The 23,178-nt window shown below is 33.8% G+C and overlaps 1 protein-coding gene across 1 annotated transcript; it reads right to left on the reverse strand.

The window, feature by feature from the left end:
• Nucleotides 1–99: 99 nt before the first annotated feature.
• Nucleotides 100–19,510, reverse strand: CCHa1 (neuropeptide CCHamide 1). The gene is made up of 6 exons (XM_033476932.2): nt 19,342–19,510; nt 16,276–16,378; nt 4,506–4,541; nt 1,891–2,140; nt 1,250–1,430; nt 100–1,171 (listed from the first exon to the last, which is right to left on the reverse strand). Exons 2-6 carry the CDS (start codon nt 16,361–16,363, stop codon nt 1,154–1,156), a joined length of 573 nt encoding a protein of 190 aa, XP_033332823.1. The 5' UTR covers nt 16,364–16,378; nt 19,342–19,510; the 3' UTR covers nt 100–1,153.
• Nucleotides 19,511–23,178: the final 3,668 nt, after the last annotated feature.

Genomic DNA, 23,178 nt, shown 5'->3' on the forward strand with positions numbered 1-23,178 from the left:
GCATAAGGAGCGTAGGTGAAGCAATCATAACGGCCAATTGAACTGTGTTTCAACGATGTAGTTCAAACAGTTTAATTTACAATATAATTAAAATCGCAATTGAGTTTCCATGTGCTATATTTTTATATGTGACATATCTATGCGTCAAGTTCTGTTATAATTTTGAGAGAAACAATTGTACAGTACAATATATGCATAATACAATAGTAGAATAGTGTATACATATATACATACATATATAATAAGTATAATAGGAAATCGTAACGTAATCACATATCTTGACTTCCGACTATTAAATCAACCACGAGCTTAATGATAAATTAATCTCACCGCGCCTTCTGTGCAATGATGAGCAAACGCGTGAAACTATGAAACTATTAATTAATGTAAATACGCAACGATACAATAATGTTTAGTTTGTCACGTAATCTTGATGCCACTAGACCTAGAACAAATTCTGTGTTTCTAGTTTCGTCGTCATAGTATCGCTTACAGTAAAGTTTGTCTATCTTCGATCGTTTAGCGTGTTTATCATTTTGTCGTCATCTTTTAACATAGCTTGCCTTTCATCATGTTGTTTGCGAGATAATTAATAATAAAATTACACAAAGAGCCGATTTACCAATTATCTTCTCGTTAACGCTTTGACTGTCGCGTCACCCATATTCGAGCGACGGAATTATTTTTGCTCACGTTTGAAAATCAATTATTACGCAAATCTGTTATATCTTCCCAATTTTATTAAGATCCGCAAGACGTAAGAACATTGAAGAAGTTGATCGATGTCGTGCAATATAATTTCTCAATTTTAATTTGATTAAACAAAGTACTTCGATTTTATCACATTTCGAGACGGGTGGCGTGACAGTCAAACTGCTAATATAATCTCAAAGTACAGAAAGATTTTGCAAAGACGCGATTAGAGCAGACAACGCAACGACAGCGATGATCACTTTATTAGTACGAATTCAAAATTGAATTTCATCAGGAAGGAGGGAGTACCAATATTGATGAGACATTCACTCAATTTTATTCGAGAAAAAAGAACCACTAATCAAACAGCTTAAACAATAATCTCCTTAATCGAATCACGATACATTTATGACAATTTCTATTTTACATAGTGTTGTTTCACAGTTGCGTTAGAATCATCTCATTCCAAATTATCACTCTGAAAATAAGAACGACACGTCATCAGGCTTTGAATATTACGTGGAATTTTGAATAAATTTATAATTCTTCAATTCACCAGAAATTTAATCAGTTCTACGTTCTGCGGTTTCCTATCCTGTTCGTGTTCTGCATTGTTCGATATTAAGAGAATCTCCGGAATTTCCTTTTGTTCGTCGTTAATGCCTTCCACTATGTCCTCGATGCCGCCAATATTCCTCTTTTTCCCATCGTCTTGATCTTCGTTATTATTTTGATCTCTGCAAAATGAGTGCAACACGAGCGATGAACAAGATCAGCTTGATGAAAGATTTAGTTTAGCGCAACAACCTCAAAATTTACAATCCTGTTCATTTAAATCGCGCCCTTTATTCATCAAGAACAAACGAAACCAGCGGATTGACATAATTCAGCATTTTTTAAAAGTATGATACAGTATAATAATAGAGCTGAGACGAAATTTGGAATGTCAGAGATTAAATTCACAGAAATCATAGATTTCCGGAAAAGACAAAAACCTTACAGGAAACACGAGTAATCTTGTGCTAATTATTTTACGATGGAGAAATGACCGAGAACATTATTTCTGTTTTCGAATATTTTTTTTTATCTCTGACGCATTCGATTTAATTGGATGATCTATTTGTACATCCTTTAGTACAAGTTTAAGAAAATCTTACTGACATGCAATCTCTTTTTATATATGCTTGTTGCATTCACCTAATCGGCGTATCACTGTACACGTGCGAGTTCAGTTCCCCGTTTTCCCAGTGCTGCGGAAAATGCGATTTTATTTTGAACGGTCGGTCCCATCTTCCTCGATATTTTGTGGACATCAAAGGTCGGGCAATTAAACGCGAGAGTATCCATTGTTCCTTCGCGAGCGATGGCACGTCCTGCTGTATGTCGTTCATCGTTTTCGTCGAAACTAAGTAAGCGTTGTTATGTCCGCCGCTGCGTTTACCATGACCTACAACAAATTAATATCGTCAAATAATAACATTGCTTAGGCTTGCTTCAACAGTCGGAACCATCGAGCTCTTTTAACGGGGTTGGTATACGTTCTTTTATAACAATTACAAGATCGGATTTATCTTTGACTTCGTGCGATTTCTATTATGTATATTTATATATTATTGTATATTTAATATTATTGTATATTTCTGCAGAGTAAGTCTCGAAACATGACGATCTCTGAAAACTCGTAAAATATTGCACTCGTAAAATGCACGAAGAAATGTTTCGGATAGAAGTTGCACGGCTTTTAGAGGGCATATAGTATTCTAATCAGTAAAGCAAAGTAAATTACGTTTATTATATATATATATATATATATATATATATATATATATATATTTATATTATATATTATATATTATATAATATTATATTATATATTATATATTATATTATATATTATATAATATATTATTATATTATATATATATTATTATATATATATAAGACCATTAATCAACGTGACTGTTAACACAACGTGGTCAGTCAACTTTGTTTGTGCAGATCAGTATTGGAAAACACAGTCCTAGATGTTGCAACAATAAGTTATGTATGTTTTGCAATAATAGTAAAAACTCTTGAAAATGTTTCTCGTTCTCTAATAATAAGATTACGTAATTGTATTGATTGTAATGAGCAGAGAACGTTGCTTAAAATCGAACTTATTTTGTTAATACCTCGGTAACTATATATCTTAGATCCCATTTGGTGTAATAATTGTTATGTAAAATTCAACGCTTCATCCACATTCGGGAAGAAATATTAACTATTCTATTTAAAAATTTGAAGGTGTGTGTCCTTCGTATCCTGAATGAAACATTAGAATGCCTCCCCTCGATGCTATGCAACTTTTATCTGAAACATTTTTTCGTAGAACAAATATTTCCTGAGTTATTTCAGGTCGTTATGTTACGAAACTCACCCTGTATGCTTGAATAAAGGAGCTCGACTACTTTCTCGTAGAAACATTTTTATGGTATGAGGAATTGCAAAAGAAAAGATCAGAAACCAGTCACATTGACTGGTTTCGCAAACACTCGATTATTACAAATATTATATAAGATCGAAGCAACTTATAATTATGAAACAGAATCTCAGACAATTTTTTGTCGCTTTCGTTATTTTTTCAAAGATCATAAGCAAATGATTACATTCTAACTGGAACATTCTCTATTTTTATAATTTGCACTGAATTTCAATGTATTATTAATTTATTGACCGACGAATGTCAAGCTCGAAAGATTAAAAAAAAAGGCAAAATTAGTTAATGGAATCTAAACTGAAATGTTAAAATTTATAAATATAAAATATATTAAATATGGTATTATAAAATCTCAAGTCTATCTCGATTTGCTCTATTTTGTTAGTACTCACGTTTGTTTGCAATCGTGTAATTATTTGAATACGTGTGAAATAGTTGCTGTAATTATCAATTATTGTTACGTTAAGCCTTAATTGTGGCTGATTCTGGTTATAAGTAATATATTCAAAGAAGTAGTTGTCATAGTTAGGAATTAACAATATGTTATTCGATAGCACAATGCTCGCTGCATATTCTATGCTTCGAGCCGCAGACACACGTTAAAGGAAAACATGAAATTCTTTGGCGTATTGAAAGTTATGACGATCTGCACCATTTCTAGGTACGTATCAGGGATTGTTATACATAAATGCATAGGAAGAAAACCGAATTGTGCCGCGTTGCATCGCAACGCTTCGACGCCTTTGAAGTCGAAAAGCAAAATGCAAAATGTTTCTTCTTCTATTTGCATGCGCTACGCGAAGCATTTCGAGAAAATTTTCGAAGCCTCTGTTCCGTTAAATAGTTTTAGAAACTCGCGTGTACAACACAGAACTTCGAGTTCAAATTAAACGGGAATCGTAACGATAATTCATTTTCGAGGTGCTGTGCTTCGACTAATTAATCTTCTGCATACCAGACAGCATGATTTATATCATCGTAAACCACAATAATTTCTCGCTGCAGTGGAGAAAATATGATTTTCTAAGAAATGACTACGTTACAATTATCTAAAATTAATCAATAAATGAATGAGAATAATTTGTTATTTCTGATAAAGGATATGCAGATTTATAAACGTCAGTATGCAAGCTGTTTTCGATAAAAAGAAAATTCGTAAAGTGCTTCGTATGTTATTCGCGATCTAATTTAATGTATGCACGGTCATAATAGTATCCTATATATATCCATAATATAATAATATAATAAAAAAATATATAATAGTATCCATAATATAATCCTATGTTATAATATAGGAATAATGTTGCTACAATTATATTGACGAATAAAAGCGTACCTCCCCAGCACGAATGGCCATAGCTCAGGCAAGAACCTAGAACAAATAATGTTTCATTACATAAATATTGATTAGAATTCAAAGCGATGCTATTAGAACATTACATTGCAATGTTTAAGTATGAAAATAACGTTCTTAATGTTAATACAAATATACATTCCTTTATTATTACTATTTACAAACTATCACTGTCAAATCTGCATAAGATTGGAATACAACAACTGCAATAAAATTCAATAAAATCCTATTCTACTTCTGAACTGATGCATTCGTTAATAAAAGCAACGGTCATCGTTTAATAAAATTGTCTTTTCACGCAAATTCGAATGATAATCATCGGACCAGTCGTATCTCATTGGGGAACTAAAGATGCGTTGTTTCTAGTTTAATTAAGAAAGATTAAAAGAAGGAAATCTCAATTCAAGAGAACCCGCTAATGCTTAAATGCATCGGGCGATTCACCTAATTTGACGTTTCTTTTGTAACGCGGGATCGTGAAGGGAGTTTCCGCGGCCCATAATCTTCAGTGGCGAAGGTTAAAGAATGCTTTAATGTGGGCGAGTCTCATTAGGATTCTTAAAATGGTGTCTAAAATAATCAGAACGTGGGCATTTTCCCGGTGAATTGGTTTAATTAAAACCTCAACAGCGTGCCTAAGTACCTGACGTGTGCAGAAAGAAGAAAATGGATACACGGGGCTTCATTGAGACCCGGCGCACGAGTACCGCATAGAAACCTGTTCCGCTATCAAATTGAATTCTTGTGTATTAACAAAAGTTAAATCTACACTTCTCCCCATTTCAAGCGACTCGATCGATCGAAGTGCAAACAGAATCGTTGAAACACATTCGCGCCGCCATAGGGAATCCTGTCAAAAATCATTCCAACGAACGGCAAGGATTTAATTGAAATATCAAAGATAATAAAGTCGTGTTATAACTCCTATCGTGCACGGTGGAAAGTTTGGCTATATTTACAAATCCCAACAGAATTCCGTTTGATTTCCAACGGATATCAAATTTTAGAGAAGATTTACATTGCATTTGAAATAACTGTGCTTTCGTTCATTTGCACAAGAAAATGATTTTTACGATTATTTCGCTGGTCGATTAGCAAAAACTGCACAGTCTCTTATTTTGTACACGTTGGTAGCATAATTATTCGTGTCGCATTATTTGTAATAATGCGAAGAAGAAATGTATGAAAAACTGAACATATACAGAATGACCATTATTTGGCAATAGACAGTTATGAAAAATCTGCGACGTATTCGACGATGTTTCATGGGTGTAATATAGGACGTAACATGTATCTCGCGTTGCAATAATAGTTTCGGGGTTCAGACTACATTCCACAAGGTGCACGCGGAATTCTAATCGAAGAATTGCCATACTCTCGTCTATATATATATGCTCGGTTTTTGCGTACAGAAACCATAAGATTTAGCTTTGGTATATTCAGCTGTTTTGTACTTTCTATAAAATTTGCAATGTTGTATGGAAGCTTTCGACTTCGATATGATTCCACTAAACAAAATTCAATTATTTACTACATGCTTATTAATTGAATGAATTTTCATATTCGTTTCTCTTAACGATTTTTCGAGACAAATGTTTAGAACTCTATAATATTTGAACTTTAAAAGTACAAAAAGAGAGTGCTTAAGACTTGATAATCAAAGGGGAGTTTAATATTCCATGTTCCTATCATTTCATACACATGCCAAGAATAAAACAGAATGATTGGTTCACTTAAAATACAATTAACAGATCTGTTGCACTTTTTATTTCTTTTTTTACGAGTCGCATTTGCGAAGATCATCGTACCAGCTGAGAGTTGAACCGATTTTCTGTACATTTAAATACGATGGTTGTTCTTCTTAAATTTCACTGGAACGACAAATTTCGAATTTCCCGATGTACATTGCAGGTGATTTTAATCAAACGCGTATCAGAGCGGTCTGCATATGTTTATACTGGAACGATCTCTCCTTAATTGGATATCAAGTTTCGCAGATATCGTATCCAGTCTCTTGTGAAACAGACTATAAATGTATATAGCTGAATCAAGGACCGTAGCAGGACGGAACGTAAAACGCTCGAATGACGCGCGTGTTATGAAAATGTACATGTGTAGAAGATGCACGCGAGAGAAAACAGTCGTTTTCGTATGCAGTTCCATCGGCCGGCTGACACGGCAGACAATTGAGTTTCCGATTCCCATGCTCGCGACAGGACATAGAATCTGTTTCCCAGGTTTGCTTCTTGCCACCTTTGCAGGGGATGCGCGGCGGGAATCGTAACGAAAACTACGTTTTAACTTGTCGTCGATGCCGACTTAATTCGCCGCGCGAAAAAATGTTCGAGACTAGAGGCATTAGCAAGATGCTGCACTTTCAAATAAACGTCGATTTGTCTGAAATTGTTTTCACGCTTGATTTGCCAGAAACCTATCAGTAGGCTTCTCAATGACCGAGCTGTATGTACAGTAGCGAACAAGAGTTTAAGACGAAAAGGAAAGAAATGAGTAAAATGCACTGTGGCTGCAAATCTTCCGCAGAACGATGCCTCGCGTGTCGCAATCCGTCAGAAGAAATACGATTGAATTTCGATTCGTCCCGGAATAATACTTTTTGCTGATCCTGATCTCATTCAATGTTTATGTGTCTCGGCAGTTGAAAGTCTCATTTGTCGATTTTTGATACCCAGTGCTGGCTTTTTACGTGGTCTTTGTGCCCTTAATTGAAAACGTCGCGACTGTCTTCTCAGCTGTTTCAGCCGTGTGAAAGTTGTTTCTTAAAAAAAGCTCTCTTTTCGGTTCAGTTTCGTAGTCTACCACTTTTTAGTGGACCAGAACAATGGGCCCAGAGTACAGAGTTTAATTGAAATTTTCACGTTACGGTCTATAGAAAAGCTAATAATGGTCCACGGTTTCAGTACTAGAAAGGAGAGTAATAATTATCTCGAATTAATAGTCAAATAGAATAATTAGATTGCATTTATGGAAGTGACTTGTTGATTTTTCAACAAAATGGTTATTTCTATCGAAAGATTTCTTTCGATATCTTCTTCATCGTATGATCTTACATCAATCATCGTATGGTTTGTATCATTTGTCCCCACGTTTTGGCATCGAACCTTTGCTAGTCTATTGTTCACATTTACCAAAGACTCCCTAAACACTTCGCACCCCTTTCTCTAATTTGCTTTCTTATTTCCCGCCCTATCTTTTCTTTCCTTATTTACTTTTGGGTACGTTTCCTGCCCATTGATCCAAATAACCAGACCGAAAGTTCGTAGGCACGTCCGAGATGAAACAGGTGTTTGTTCTGAAAATATATCACACGATTGTCCAGCCATTCTTCTAATAATGTAAGCTTTTTTTAATGTAGGGGAGACCGGGGCTAGAAGTACCGGGGGCAAGTTGTTTCGATTTTTTTCATTTAAAAGGTTATTTCGATTAGGTTCACGTAAAGTTGTTTCTAAATTATCAGATAAAAATATACTATCTTTGGCACAGGCATTAATGCAGTAAAATAAAAATAATAATCTAATATATATATATATATATTAGATTATATTAGATTATATATTATTAAAATATATTATTATTATATATTATTAAAATAATAATCTAATGTATATATATATATATATACATTATATTAATGCAGTAAAATGAAAATAATAATCTAATATATATATATTAGATTATATTAGATTATATATTATTAAAATAATAATCTAATGTATATATATATTAGATTATATTAGATTATATATATTAGATTATTATTTTCATTTTACTGCATTAATGACTTTGCCAAAGATAGTATATTTTTTTCTTTCAAAAATATATATGTGTTTCTGTTAATCCGAAGTTAATGAGCAAATTTTACTAATAAAATTATGCTTTATTTCGTCAGAGAATGAAATATCTCATTAGAAAGTAACATTTATTTCTTAGTAACGACTTTTATACTCCAGAACGTTAACAACTTTCCCCATGGCGCGCCATGGCGAGGTAAAAAGTTTCGCTTGAGTTGACCACGAAAAAAACGAGTTTCTATGAAAAACTTGTTGCAATATATTCACTTTGAGACGGCGATCTTAAAATCGAATAAATTTGACGATAAATCAGTCAGAAATGAAAAAAGTAACTTCATTATTTCTTAGTCAATTGTTATGTTTTCTCAAAAGTAAATGTACTTTATACAAAACCGATGTCATCGAAATGACAGCGTAACATTTTCTAAAAATATCGTGACCACGTAAACAGAAAGAAGCTATTTGTTTAATATATTTTCAAAGACTGCGTCAAAAGCATTCTGAGGATTAACGGAACGCGTGAATCGACATTTGAATTCGATAAAATGTTGTGAAATATATCAATCATAGTTTTATTTTTAAAAATGACGAAGATTCACTGAAACATCATACTTATCTATATAAAATCGTGTTGAAACGTATTTATCACAGAAATTGTTGCACGCCCACGGTTCTCAGAAATTCTTTGACCAAACACTCGTAGAACTATATTAAAAACTGCATGATTTTAATTATTAATATAAACTGCTAAATGAAATAAAATTTCATGTAGAGAGGTAGCTCTCAAACGTATTACCACGGTTCGTGGGTGTATATAACTTCTCAAGTAATTTTCAGTAAAAACAGAAATCGATGAGAAAACGTTAGCACAGTTTCCAGGGATTAGCAACAGGTTACCAGGACCGAACTCCCGGAACGCGTGAAGTAGTTAATCTTACAGTATATAAACCGGGGGGAGGGGGGAGGGACCCCGAATATACAAGTAAAATTTCCAGCCTCCGATGGAAGCGGCGGATTAGTAGGCCGCGGGATGATCCCATTAACGAAGTTGCATGAACTTCGTTATGATTGGCCACGGTAGTCCTTCTTAAGCCAACCAGCCTATTATGAATGCTTTTTGCAGCTAATATCAGTTTCTTGACCCGACCTATCAATCACAGACAATAATGCTTCTGATATTGCGTTAGACTCGTCAACGTGTGTTTTGCTATATTAACTGTCGTCCTTGCTTAAATACAAAATTGTTGTAAAATCATCAAAGCTTATTTTACAATATACTTATTGTAAATAAAAGTATATATAATGAAGTATATATTATATACTTATTTTACAATATTATTTTACAATATAAATAATAATTAGTGACTGTAAATTCATTGATAAATTCAACACGTGAACACAGGAAATATTCAGTAAATTTTCTAAAATACCAATCAGTATGAACGAAGTAACTCGATTACTGTGAATATTTTAGATATTTGTGATAATATGTAAAAATGTAGAAGGGAAAGATTGTCATAAACATTTGATATGTTTGTACATTATCAGGAACAGATATGGATCATGTTACTTTGTTCACCCTAAATAATTGTCTGCACAAGCAAATTATTTGATAATGATTTAGCGAAGCTATTTAATACGTGAGAAAGTGAATGAACATTTTTATACGTAACTGTGTGTACTTGAAACGCGTATTTTCTACTGGAAATTCTGAATTGTTATCAAATCATCTTGCATCATTTGTACAGATTTTGTTGTGTATTCTAATACAAAGAAACATAATTTATGGAGACGTTGTAGGAAAGTCTGTGGAATTCACTACTGTCTAATGACTTGAGAGTAGACTAGTGCAGTTATTTGCAGACAGAATGAGAACTTTTTTTCTAGAAACTACTCGGTAACAATGCTGTAGTTATTTCCGCTTCTATTTAATATAAATTAACCTGCAGAAAGGAGAGCCTTCAGCGAAAACCATTTTGCACAGAGTAATGAGATAATCTAAGAAGGAGTTGTGCATAACTTTGATCACCTAAGAAACGAAGTTATCTACAGAAATTTGAGTAGTAAACGTTGTTGCAATACTTAGAAGAAAGAATCATTGAGGGCCTATTGCGACATGCGCTTTGCATGGTGTTTGGCGTTACAAGCATGACATCCTTTTTATTTGCCAAATAATAATGAATCTAGCATTCAAACTCTTTGTCGACATCGTTGTATCTCTATAGAATCGTTATTACTAAAGACTGTTTAAAAAAATTTCTAGAGAAGATACATTAAGAGCAGTATCTTTACATTCACATATTTTTGAACAATTGATGTTCTTGACCTATTCAGAGCTTCTAGGAGATAAGTTTGTTAGCTAAACGTTGTCTGCAATGCGTCAAGAAGAATCCTAGAAATATTCTTTTACATAAGAACTGAATTGAAATTGATACTATTGGAAAATTAATTTGGAAATTCTCAACGGTGAATCACAAGTTTTTAATTATCCGAACACTAATTGCAACTTCAAAGCGAGAAAGTTATTCATGCAACGAAAAATCATATGTAATGAAAGCATTCTGTGTCAGTGGAGAAAACTTTTCACAATAACATGAACTGTTATTAACTGTTAATAACTGTTTGTAGATCATGCGCGAACCTTTAAAGGCCGTGAGGTCATAAAAATTAATTTCTTTTGTTGGTATTCAAGAATATTCGCCACTGAAAATCGTTGTTATTGCCTACGCGGTAAAATAGGATGGGCGTAAAAATGGATTAGAAAACAAATTCGGTAAACTAATTGAAGGAAATTTCATATTCTAGTATGGGAATCTTAATGAATACTATATATATATATATATATATATATATATAAAATTGTTATAAAATCATCAAAGCTTATTTTACAATATACTTATTGTAAATAAAAGTATATATAATAAAGTATATATTATATACTTATTTTACAATATTATTTTACAATATAAATAATATAATTAGTGACTGTAAATTCATTGATAAATTCAACACGTGAACACAGGAAATATACAGTAAATTTTCTAAGATACCAATTAGTATGAACGAAGTAACTCGATTACTGTGAATATTTTAGATATTTTTGCTAATATGTAAAAATGTAGAAGGGAAAGATTGTCATAAACATTTGATATGTTTGTACATTATCAGGAACAGATATGGATCATGTTACTTTGTTCACCCTAAATAATTAAATATATATATATATATATATATAATGTTTAAAACAATATATGATTGTAATATAAAAAAGTGAAGATGACCATGAAATCTCGGAAAATTCTCCAGCTACGAACAAATTATTATTATTATGTTCATATTATTCATCTTTCTGAACTGAAAAACTTTTGTTAATCAAATTTTTCGATACCTCCAAAAATAACAGAGATAGATACTCGAGCGTGCTCCTTTAGCTGAGACACCCTGTATAGGTCGTATCAAATGCCTGGATTCTGAAGTTTCACTCTAAAAATACCGTTCAAATAAACTGCATCAAAGATACACTGTCAATTATTTTCAAGTGTAAACGGTCGCGACGTCGCTGCTGTAAAACGTTCACCGGCCGGCAACGCGTTAGTGAAAATAATCGACGTTCGTGTGAAATGGTGTGAATTCCGCAGCGCTAGCAATTTCTTTTTTCTCTTGTAGCGCTTTGTCCCGTGGATCGTGATTTCACATTTCGTTGAATTTCACGTAAAGCTTCGGCGATCTATAACACGGTTAATAAGTTTACGCCCGCGAGAGAAAGGTGAGGGAGGCCAGCATACGCACATAATTACTTTCCGCGTGCCTGGGAACAGGATTAATCGAGGAGTCCTTTTTCTTATTTGTTTACATTCCAATATAATGATCGGTGTCGTGGACTTTCTTTTCCGCGGGGGGCGGTACTCCGTGGTCCATAAATAAAATCAACACCGTAACCGTTTTGCACGGTCCATGGCGATTTTTATGCTCGCAGGGAAATAAATTGAGCCTTTAATGAAACAGCCCTGTTATCGATCAAATTAACTTCGAATTGTTCCCTTCTTACGAATGTAGGGAAGACGAAGGACAGCCTCGAATTTTCGGGACACACTGAAACTGTTTTTTCCACTTTTGCTAAAATAGTTTAATGAAATAATAAGTTTGATAATAAACCTGGAGAGTAGTTTGAACTCATTTTGGAAGCAAGAACATTGCACACAACTACATATTTTTTATCTTATATAATCAACACGTAATAAAATTCAATTTAATTTGATTACTATTATTAATATTATTATTACACAACTACATATTTTTTATCTAATAAAATCAACACGTAATAAAATTCAATTTAATTAGATTACTATTATTAATATTATTATTGTTATATTTATCGTGTTTAGGTTTGCATCCATTACGATCTTAAGTGTATAATACACAGGCAATAATTTAAATTCGTTAATTATATCTAGCTTTGTTCATTAGTGCATAGTAAATAAATATGCGGGAAGCAAATATCATATTTTCCATCAGGTGCATTTAAATGTTAATATATATGCACGTGATGGCAAAGATGATATTAGCTTCCCGCATTTTTATATTATTATTAATAATATACATATTGTTGACGGAGTATGCTAAAAGTATATCTTCCGAGTTTGCTCTAAGGGAAGCTCTTAATAAATCTCATTTCTTGGGAATATTTGCAGTTTAATTATGATAAACAAATTAATAGGGTACCAGGAGCTTTTAATAGATGCAACATTATCGTTTAGAAACTTGCTCGGACTTTTTAAGTAGAAGTTGAAAACCTCTTGTCATTAAAAAAATTAAGTTCCAAGGTAAAGTTACCACGTGTTCCAATGTTTATAAATATTTCAGCCGCAATTCGTTAATAAAAATTACAAACCTACTCACTATAATGAAAGTAAGATATTAATTACATGTATAAAAGAAACGTAATATATGTTACAAAAATATTTGCAAAATGATAAAATGCTTTATCATCAACGTAGGTAAGAAAGTATTTATTATTATTTAATAATTCAAACATTGAAATGAAAGAAGCTAACCAACAATTAAGTACACGACGCAACGAATTCAATTTTTTATAGATCTCAATTCGGCATTTGCGACGTTACGATTCGAAATGGAGCTGAAACAAGTATGGTCAATGTAACAAAAATTAATCGATTGTTTTATCGTGTTTCTGTCATAACTGTTCGATAAAGTATTTACGAAGTTTCGTTGATATATAACAACCTTTCCCTTTTCTGTCTCGTGAAACGTCCTGGTTTGCCGGGAAAACGCAGCAGAACTCATCCACAACGTTTATTTCTATCTCGTAAAAATTGTAATAGTAGAATCGAATGAACCAGGACCAATGTACGTTGCATGATTTTAACAATAATTGCAGTATTGCATGTTGAACGGAACACTTCGTACTAATTTTAATATTCACTATTAAATATTCACAGTAAAATATTCGCGGTAGAATATTCATAATTTTAATAGAAACTTAATTAATTTTATCGTTGATTTATTTAACACAAATTTTATACACGAATAAAATTTGTTCGACCCACTCAGGTTCCAAGTAAAAACAAGTACAATTTAAATCCGTGATGTTTCGCTTGTAGTTTTTAGAACGCGAACGGAAACAAATCAATGTTCACAGTACTTAAAAAAGGAGTGCATTTTCGTCTCGAGAAACTTGAACTTTCTTCAGTGGAAAATGGAAGAAGTATTTAAGCGATACTCCCTGGATAATTATGTTCATTGCTGCGAAGAAAATAAAATATTGAACGGGCTGCGAAACTTTTAAAACCGTTTGAAGAACGATGAAGACAATTACATGCTTTGTATTTTTAATGAATTTTAATTACATGTATTTTAGTTTGTATTTTAGTTTGTATTTTTTCAATAATGCAACATCCTAAAAGAGTGTAAATGTTGCTTCAGAGAAACTGTTAGCAAGTTCATCTTGTAATTCGAGTGATCCATTAAGCAGAATTCGCACGATTACTATCTGCACCAGCGAAATTGTTATTAATCATTACAATGCGAAAGAAACTTCCTACTTCCACCGCGAAGTAGTCGCGTAATGTATCCATTAAAAATTTTAAAGATCATTTCACTCCCATTCGAGAGATTGGACGAAAAGAATGATAGAAGTAGATAGTCACAATAAACCTTCATTCGAAGCCTATCACGCTAATGAAAATTGCTACGTTATGTCGGAAAGAGTTAGGCTACTTTCCATGCTACCCACGCGCGGTTTGCGTAGTACTAAATTGTTCGACGCGTTACCAAGAAGATGTGTCGAGTTTATTATGTACGCTGATCAGAGTCGAGTGACATCCTCCTAACGAAACGGATTTTATCTGCGTTGATAACGACGAGAATAAATTGTCCTTTACATTGAACTTCTTAATTCTGTGACACAATTATCACTTAGCTGTGTTTCCAAATTGTTAAATAATAGGTGTTTACATTGTGACGCAAATGTTCGTAATTGATTTCCACTTTTATTTCGCTTTTGTCTCGAAGTATTGTAATAAAATATTATATATTTTATTAAATGTTATATATTTCATAAAATATTATATATTTTATTAAATATTATATATTTTATTAAATGTTATATATATTTTATAAAATATTATATACTTTATTAAATGTTATATATTTTATAAAATATTATATATTTCCTTATATTTTACTTCATTGAAAATTTAAAAAAATGTACACTGCGATAACAGATCCTATGCAGCAATATGATATATATTGTCTCAAGTGAACAATCCCAAAAATTTGCGATTAACTGTTCGAAACTATGTAAAACTCGTTATTTTCTATTCTCTTTCATTTTGAAAGAATTAATTGTGTTATTCCAAACGAGACGAAAGAAAAGTGCAACGTATAATTGTAACAAACTGCGTAATTATTGCGGGACCACGTTGAGAAAAGTGTAATTGATGTTTTTAAAACAATCCCCCCTGTTCTGTAATTGTAAAGGATACCGCATGTCAAGCAGAGTTTATACTTTCGAGGATCTGAGATCATTTGATTTCATCAAAGCACAAAACAACAGGGAAAGAGTTTTTATGCTCGAAGATTTTCTATAGCAATCTCTGTATTATTATAATTTCTGTAACACTTAAAAACACTAATACCAAGAGAATTATACGCATGTTGAAAATTTCATTGAAATCGGTTGACGCATGGATAAGCTACAGCCACTGAAATTCGCAGTATTTCACGAATTTCGATGAAATTATCAGCATGATTATAAGTTACCGAGAAGTACCAAATACATTTTTTAAATTTTCATTATGGGCTCAGATGAAGAAGTGAAATAACGAGAGTTTCTTTTCCAGTAATTTTCCAAGTAATAGCAAAATTTAAAAAAGAAAGTATTTTAGTCATTATACAGTGAACTAGTCGCTCTAACATTTACAGAAAAATTCAAGTAACTTAGATCAGTGTTAAAAATAATTATACCGTTTTAAAACTGATGACTCCGTTTTACTCCCTAGTTTATATTGAATTTATTGCACAAATTTTCAATCATCCAATTTTTAATTATTTGTATGATTACTTCAACACTGATATTTATTGGTCTAAACAATGATATATTCTACACCTAATAAGTTACTAAAATAATGTTTCTATTTATGAATTTCTCCACATTATGTAATGATGAAATTACACATTAAATGCAGCCAAGGATTGTTCATTTCAATAACTACTGTGTTTAATAAGTATTTAATAGCAACAGATAGTATTTAGTTGTATTTTAAATTGTTTTTTCTAACATTCGTGACACGTAATATAGCGAGAACAATAAAAGTGTACATAGAAGTAATATTAAATTATAGAACACCTGATGGGACTAGCTGTTAAGTGACGTTTCGTTATGCAAAAACATTGAACGATAGAAAATTGAAGATACTACATACCAGCTGCGTTGCTCGCAAAGCAGAAGATGATCATAAAGGTCCAGGTGCGTATAAAAATCGTCACTGAGCTCTCGGATGTGATCGCCATGTGACCAGTTGTACTCTGAACAAGAAAAGTACATAAATGTAATTATATACGAACACTCGTTTCAGCAATTAGAGCATTGCAGAATATTTAATAAAACAGATATGAATAACGATTTGAATAAAAAAATTGCTGGTCTAGGTACATTTCTGGAAAGAAAACAATTGTTATCGATGAAACAATATGTGCTTTAGTGTGCAACTGGTTAAGTCAGGACCATTCATAATTTTCATTGTCATTTTCACGAGAAGCGTTTAATGGTTAAATTGATTGATCATTGATCGATTATATGTTTTGTATCTCACAATTTTTCTCATACACGTTCGATCTTGTAGAATCGAAGGAATGAACATTGAATTTAAAATCGATCCAATTACCGGGCAAGACCGCTCAATATCGTCGTATACTTTTTAGAAAACACAATAAAAAGAATAATCCGAATGTTTCGTTGAATAAACTCAATAAGAGATATCGGGGCACAACAATTTTATAATCTCCGACGAAATTCAATTAGTTTCCACGAAAAAGCGCCTCCGGCCGGAAGTAAACAATTGTAGCGGATAAAGTCGAGCTACATCGATATTTTCGCAGTCTGTCCAAACAATCAATGAAATATTAAACACGTTTGCCTTCAAATTAATTTCGCCACTTGTTCAAAGAGAGCGACACGACTTGGAATTTCGCCAATAATATTATCTCAATTAACCATATTTTTGAGAGTTAAAAATAGCGACACGAACTGACCTTTTCAGTATATTAAGCGATATGTACTATTGCGAAAAGAAATTTCGAAATCTACTTTCTAATAATAAAAAAAGAAACATTGTTAGATTGTGTTATCTCAGATAATTTGTTGGTTCAGCATCGAAAATTGCAATCGCTATTGAAACGACCGGTTCTAAAGACGCATTTGTGTACTTTATGTAATGGAAATAGAATTCTGCTATAGCGAAACGAAATCTCGAAATTTTCTGTTAAGTATTCCGCAGAAAGAAAACGATTAGAATTGTTGCACTCTTTGGCAGTTTATTTAGCGAAGTATAAATGACAAAACGAAGCTTAAAATTTGTCTTTCGAACAGCAAACTCCCAGAACGAATTGTATAATAGAATAGTGTTGCAGATGATTTATTGGTTCGCGATTGAAGCTGCCATAGTTATTTATCGCAATGATTCGTCAGCGGTGGATTAAAGACTTTGAAAAACGATTGAATAAATGCGAAGTGGATAACGCGCATCAAGCTTCCATTCTCGGCGGGAAGAAAATATTTAGCGAAATGAAGAGAAACGACGATAAATCGGGTGAAATCCCAACGGCGTTTCTTCAGAATTGAGATAAACATGGCAAGTTAATTATCATTTCCATCGAATCGTACTGCTCCCTTTCGCGTCACCGAAAGGTCCGAATAGGTGGAACGAGCTTCCAGGTAACATTATTATAACAGACACGGGACTAACAAAGCTCTCATTCATAATCAATTTGAACTTCGGAATCCCGACCTATCGCAACTATTTCATACCGAATAATTTGTGTACAATTGGCTCAAACGATTTCAATTATTGTTGAAATGTTACATCGACTAGTTTTCTGGAGAATTTTTTAGACCGTAATTAATTGCGACGATGAAGCATATTAAAAAATGTTTCTTCAACTTTTTTACTCGAGCACGGAACGAAAATTTAAAATAATGCGTTTTGCCGATATCGGTAACTTACGCACATGCAGAAAACAGTATTGAAATCGATCGACGCGTAGTTAAACTTTTGCTTGAAATTCGTGAAAAACTGCTACTTTCCACGAACCTAATGAAATTTTCAACGTTACCGAGGCTTAGGAAACGCATTTTTCTTTAAATCTTCGTTAGAGACTCGCATGAAAATGTTGAGAAAACATTATCTTCTAATTTTTTTATCTTACCCGACCAATCGAAATCTAAAAAAATTGATTGATACTCGAGAAAACTAGTCGGTCTAACGTTTAAAAAGAAATCCAAGCATTTCGACCAATTTTCCGACGCGAGAGTATACGCGCACAGTGTCAAGAACGTCATCACTCTTTTATTGCGTCATCGTTTCTCAATAATGACCTAATAAAAAAAGAAACGAACGAAACACCGCAAAAGATTATCTTTAGAATTCGCGATTTCAATCAGCGTAACTTTGCCGAACGGCTAGCACCTACGAACAAATACGATATTTGACCATTAAAAAATGCCACGAAAAATGCCATGAAAAACGTCACGACAAATGTCACGACAAATTACGAAACATTTAACTCCTGGCTCTGCAACAGCCCGTGTTTTCAATTTTCTACGCGCCGAAAGTTTGACAATGGTAGCACACGAGTCCAGCACCGAAGCTCACCGCAAGAAAACCGCAAACCTAGTATGGCTTGTAACGTGCGTAGACAAGTGAAATACAGTTTGAATAATCGTCGCTGGAGGGATTGTCTCGAGACAAAGATTAACGCGGCACAATCGTGTTCAACACGTTGATTACCGGACAGCTCCGAAACAATTTCACAAACCCGAGGCAATCTCTACAATATGAGGCAAGTGTCGGACCCATGGAAACAGCGTTGTAACCGAGAGACATACATGACAATAACTTGTGGTTCCTATTTTCCCCAATTGCTGTGCATCAAAGTCTCCGAAACTGATTCAAAACTTGCTTATGCGACATGATTTCTAGCGCGTTGCCGTCGCGTTACCCGAAATAATGCCGATTCGACGGAGATATTCGGTTCCGAAAATCTGCTCAGAGAAAACGTGAGTTATGCCAGAACGTGTGATTCTCGCGGTGCGATTCGAACTACAATTCGGCCGACGAATTGCACGAAAATAGCGGATCTTGAAGGGAGAACGGTTGAGAATTCGTCGACGGTCTGTGCGAGATTGTTTGACGCGCTGCTTCGGACTCGTTAAAATCGCACACTTTAATCGGCGTTCGACCCCTTCTTTCCGGTGTCTATCATTTTTTCACCTTGGATTCGAAACAAAATAGGTAACCGGAAGTTGGCCGGAGGGCTGCGAGCGACGAACCGGTCGCTACTCGTGGTCGCACACAAGTTCACCAAAAATCGAAATTCCACGCTCGGCCTACGGAAGATCCCGATCGAAGGGCTCGGCGAGTAAACTCGAAGCCAGCAGGTCGCGCGATGAGGGCTTTTATAGATGTGTCCGGTACACGGTGGAGCATGGTGGTACACGCCAAACGGTGGTGGTGGTGGGGTTGCGATCCACGCGCCTTTCGAATGCGCACCTGCGTCGGCGGATAGGGGTGTTCTTTCCTTTCCGGATCAAAGGGTAGGTCGTTCTGTGTATTCTTAGGGATCGCGGATTCGCGCTGCTAAATTTATTCAGCGGATTATTATGCACAAATTTAACCTGTTCGCATTTTGCCTGTCGGGCTACTAATACATATATATCGGTGACGGAATTATTTGCTCAGATATGAAGATGTTCATTTGAACGGTAGCCTTCTCCGTTACAGTGCTGGACGAGAGAATAAGTCACTTGACACAGTTCGTAATTGTTTATATTTAAGGGTGTGAAACTGTTCACTTTGTACAGGGTGAGTCATAAATTAGTCTCCAGGATTTTTCAGCCCCTATCGATGGTATGACATAAAAATGATTTCAATCGAAGTTAATCAGTGTTTAATCGACTAGAAATTGCAATTGTTTAAATTTAGAAATAAATTGACTTTTGTGATCAAGAAAACAAGGTCATCGTTATATTTTTAAATAAAACTAGGCAATTTGAACTTCGCAGTATTGTAGGCGACGTCGAGACGGATTCAATGACCTTAAAGTGATATTGAAGAAAAAATTGCTATGAATCGATTGTCAGTACAATTGTTAACAATTGAAATATGTTGATAAGTTTGTAACAGTATTCTTAAATTTTTCTAATACGTGTTTTCAGAGTTTCGTATTTCACCCATTAATTTCTGTCATAAATGCATAAAGTTCGCAGTCCAATCGTCAGTATGTCAGTCATAATGACTTTAAGCAGTCATTGTTCTTGAATTTTTTCAGTCTACATTAGATTTGTTTAATTGCATTCTGAGGCTAATATAGATTGTGACTTTGTGACGTATACACATGTTTTCAAATACAATTTCAATTCCATTTTCCATTAGTAACTTTCATGATGTGTTTCGCGATTTCAGAACGAGGAATTAGCATATCTCTTAGATTATGTACGTCTGCTGCGACTTCTTTAGCAAGTTTCGTCGGTTAATTTGTATTCATAGCCAGGCAATGCGATTTTTCGTTTGTTTGAATTCGGTGTTTAATTGACGTCCGATCCTGTTCCATTTGTTTATACTATAATACGACCCTCTGTTCTGAAACTGCTAAAATGTCTACAAGTGATTAATTTATATCATTAAGAACTCTAAATAGACTGCTCACATCGAACTTAATTATTCGTAGGCATACTTGAAATTAACTGGTTTTTTAAGCAAGCAAATCATCTACTTTTTCCTCTAATTTTTTTTCCTCTAAGCAATCCTTTAATATTTTATATAACATTATAATTAAATTATTATGTACACTTCACTTTATTATTGTTGACTTAACGATTTTACTCGTTTGCATTTAATAATCTTGAGCATATAAAGATTCAAGAATCTGTTTGCATAACTTTCACTGGGAAATTCGAGGCCGAAATAAATATAGTCATCGAAGCAGCATCAGTCATTTATTTAATTACATATATGAGTAACATTGGTTTGCAAATCTGACCAGCATTGGTTATTTCTGCTTACTGTAATATATGAAAATTTTGATATCGATATAATATTTGTTTTATCCGACAATTTTGTATACTATAATTTCTAGAGAATATCAAATTCAATAAACTACAAATATCGTCAAAAATCATCGTAGAAAAAATGTACAGTTCTATTTTAAAAAATCAAGGTCACCTTCAAATCTCGTAGGCACATTCATCTAGAGAGCATTTATGGTCATTATAAGATGAAGCAGGGTAAGTTTCATTTAGAACGTGTTTAGAAACACACACACACAACCTATAGTTTTGGAGATAATTATTGATAGATGGAGATAATGAAGTGCAAATCTTCAAATGGATCACATGATTGATCACATGATTTCGTACATCAAATGAAAGATTTTCCAGCGTTTTTTTATCTGATCGTCACGGTTCCATTTACAATACCCATTATCTCTAGATGTACTTAACAAGTTTAACAATGGATATTGGTAAACATTTTTACAATATTCTGAATAAATGAAATTTTCCTGCGAGCGGTTCGTGATCAAATTAGGAACCACGAGTAGGAAAAGAAATAAGAGGCACGAGAGAAGTTAAGAACAGATGAACTTTATGTAGCAGAGTCATTATGTATACGCGTGTTTTCATAACTTCTCTCCACATACCGAAGTAAAATAGTTACTTTCGCCGTGTTCCTTCGCATAAATTTTGACGGGAACCGGTTTGCATAGTGCTCGTAAAGCCTGCGCCTTAAAGACACGGCAGTTATGAATATTTCGCAAAACTTGGAGAAATGTTTAACAATCGATTATTTGTAACACGTTTAAAGGAAGTTCCAGCCGGAAAAAAAGAGGCTGCGTTGTTTTGCAGGATCGTGCAATGCGTGAGCGTAGGAGTTCTCCTATCGCATTCCGATTTCCGGCAATGGTGCCGTGTAATATATATCTGAAACAATAATGACTACAAAAGTTTTTAATATCTCTCGTAATTGTATTTTTGATACTGTTTGATTTTAAAGTACTGTTTCTAAATGCCGTCGGACAGTGGATCATATTTCGATTAAAGCGATTGTCCAAGTGTTTCGATTCATTTCGAACCTAATTGCTTGTGCATCCTTCAGTGATTTGTTTTCGAAGACTTTTATTAGCAGAAAGAGTTTTTAAAATAATATTGCGTCTAGTAGCATTCGCTTAGATGCGAACCGATATGTTAACGAAGATTTTAAATATTCGGATTGATAACAATTTCGTATTTATTGATTGAACGATGTTGAACAATGAAACACTTCGAAGTAAATTGCGTACACGGTTCTTCGGTGTATAATCTAATAGATTTCAGTAAAATCTAATTGATTTTGAAGTGTAATATTGAAGAAAAGTAAAATAACTCTGTCTTACCCCTTTGGTTGAGTCAAATTGAACCTTAAGTTCTCTACATAAACTTATTACCCCTTTTTACTTATTTATCTTTCCATAAGCAAACTTTATAAAAAATCGACGAAAGTGAAATATTTCCTTTTTCACTCTCATGTGTCTTTTTGGGATTATGGAATGAAAATCAATATGATTCTATAATTCTTTGCTTAAAAGGACTTTATTTTATTCCTTTATTGAGAGAAGGTATATGGGCGAAAACGATCGAGCGACCAAACTCTACTGAGAGACCGGTAAGAAGAAACGCTTCTTTTATACCCTTTTTGGGTTCGTCGTGTCCACCAATCAGAGACGTTTTATTTGTCGCGTTTTACATTGTATACGTGACGCTGGGACCCTCAAACAGTCAGGGCACGATGTATATCAAAAGGTACCGGCGATGATGTATCGCGGCATCTAATATATACAGTTTACATCACCGTCGCTGCCCGCTGACGGAGCCGGCGAAATGTAAACCGATATCTTAACTGAAGATATCTTACTAAGTAAACTATAGATTAATTTTTGTTCGAGGCTAAAATTTCAACATGTCTAATCCAGAAACTAAAACCTGTTTAAAAACTGATAGTTTAAATGATTAGAGGTATCGATTCGCGCGGCGATACGCAAACTCTCCGTACGGATATAAAAACGTCGATGTAACA

Source organism: Megalopta genalis, chromosome 13 (assembly GCF_051020955.1).
Source record: "Megalopta genalis isolate 19385.01 chromosome 13, iyMegGena1_principal, whole genome shotgun sequence".
Taxonomy (NCBI): Eukaryota; Metazoa; Arthropoda; class Insecta; order Hymenoptera; family Halictidae; genus Megalopta; species Megalopta genalis.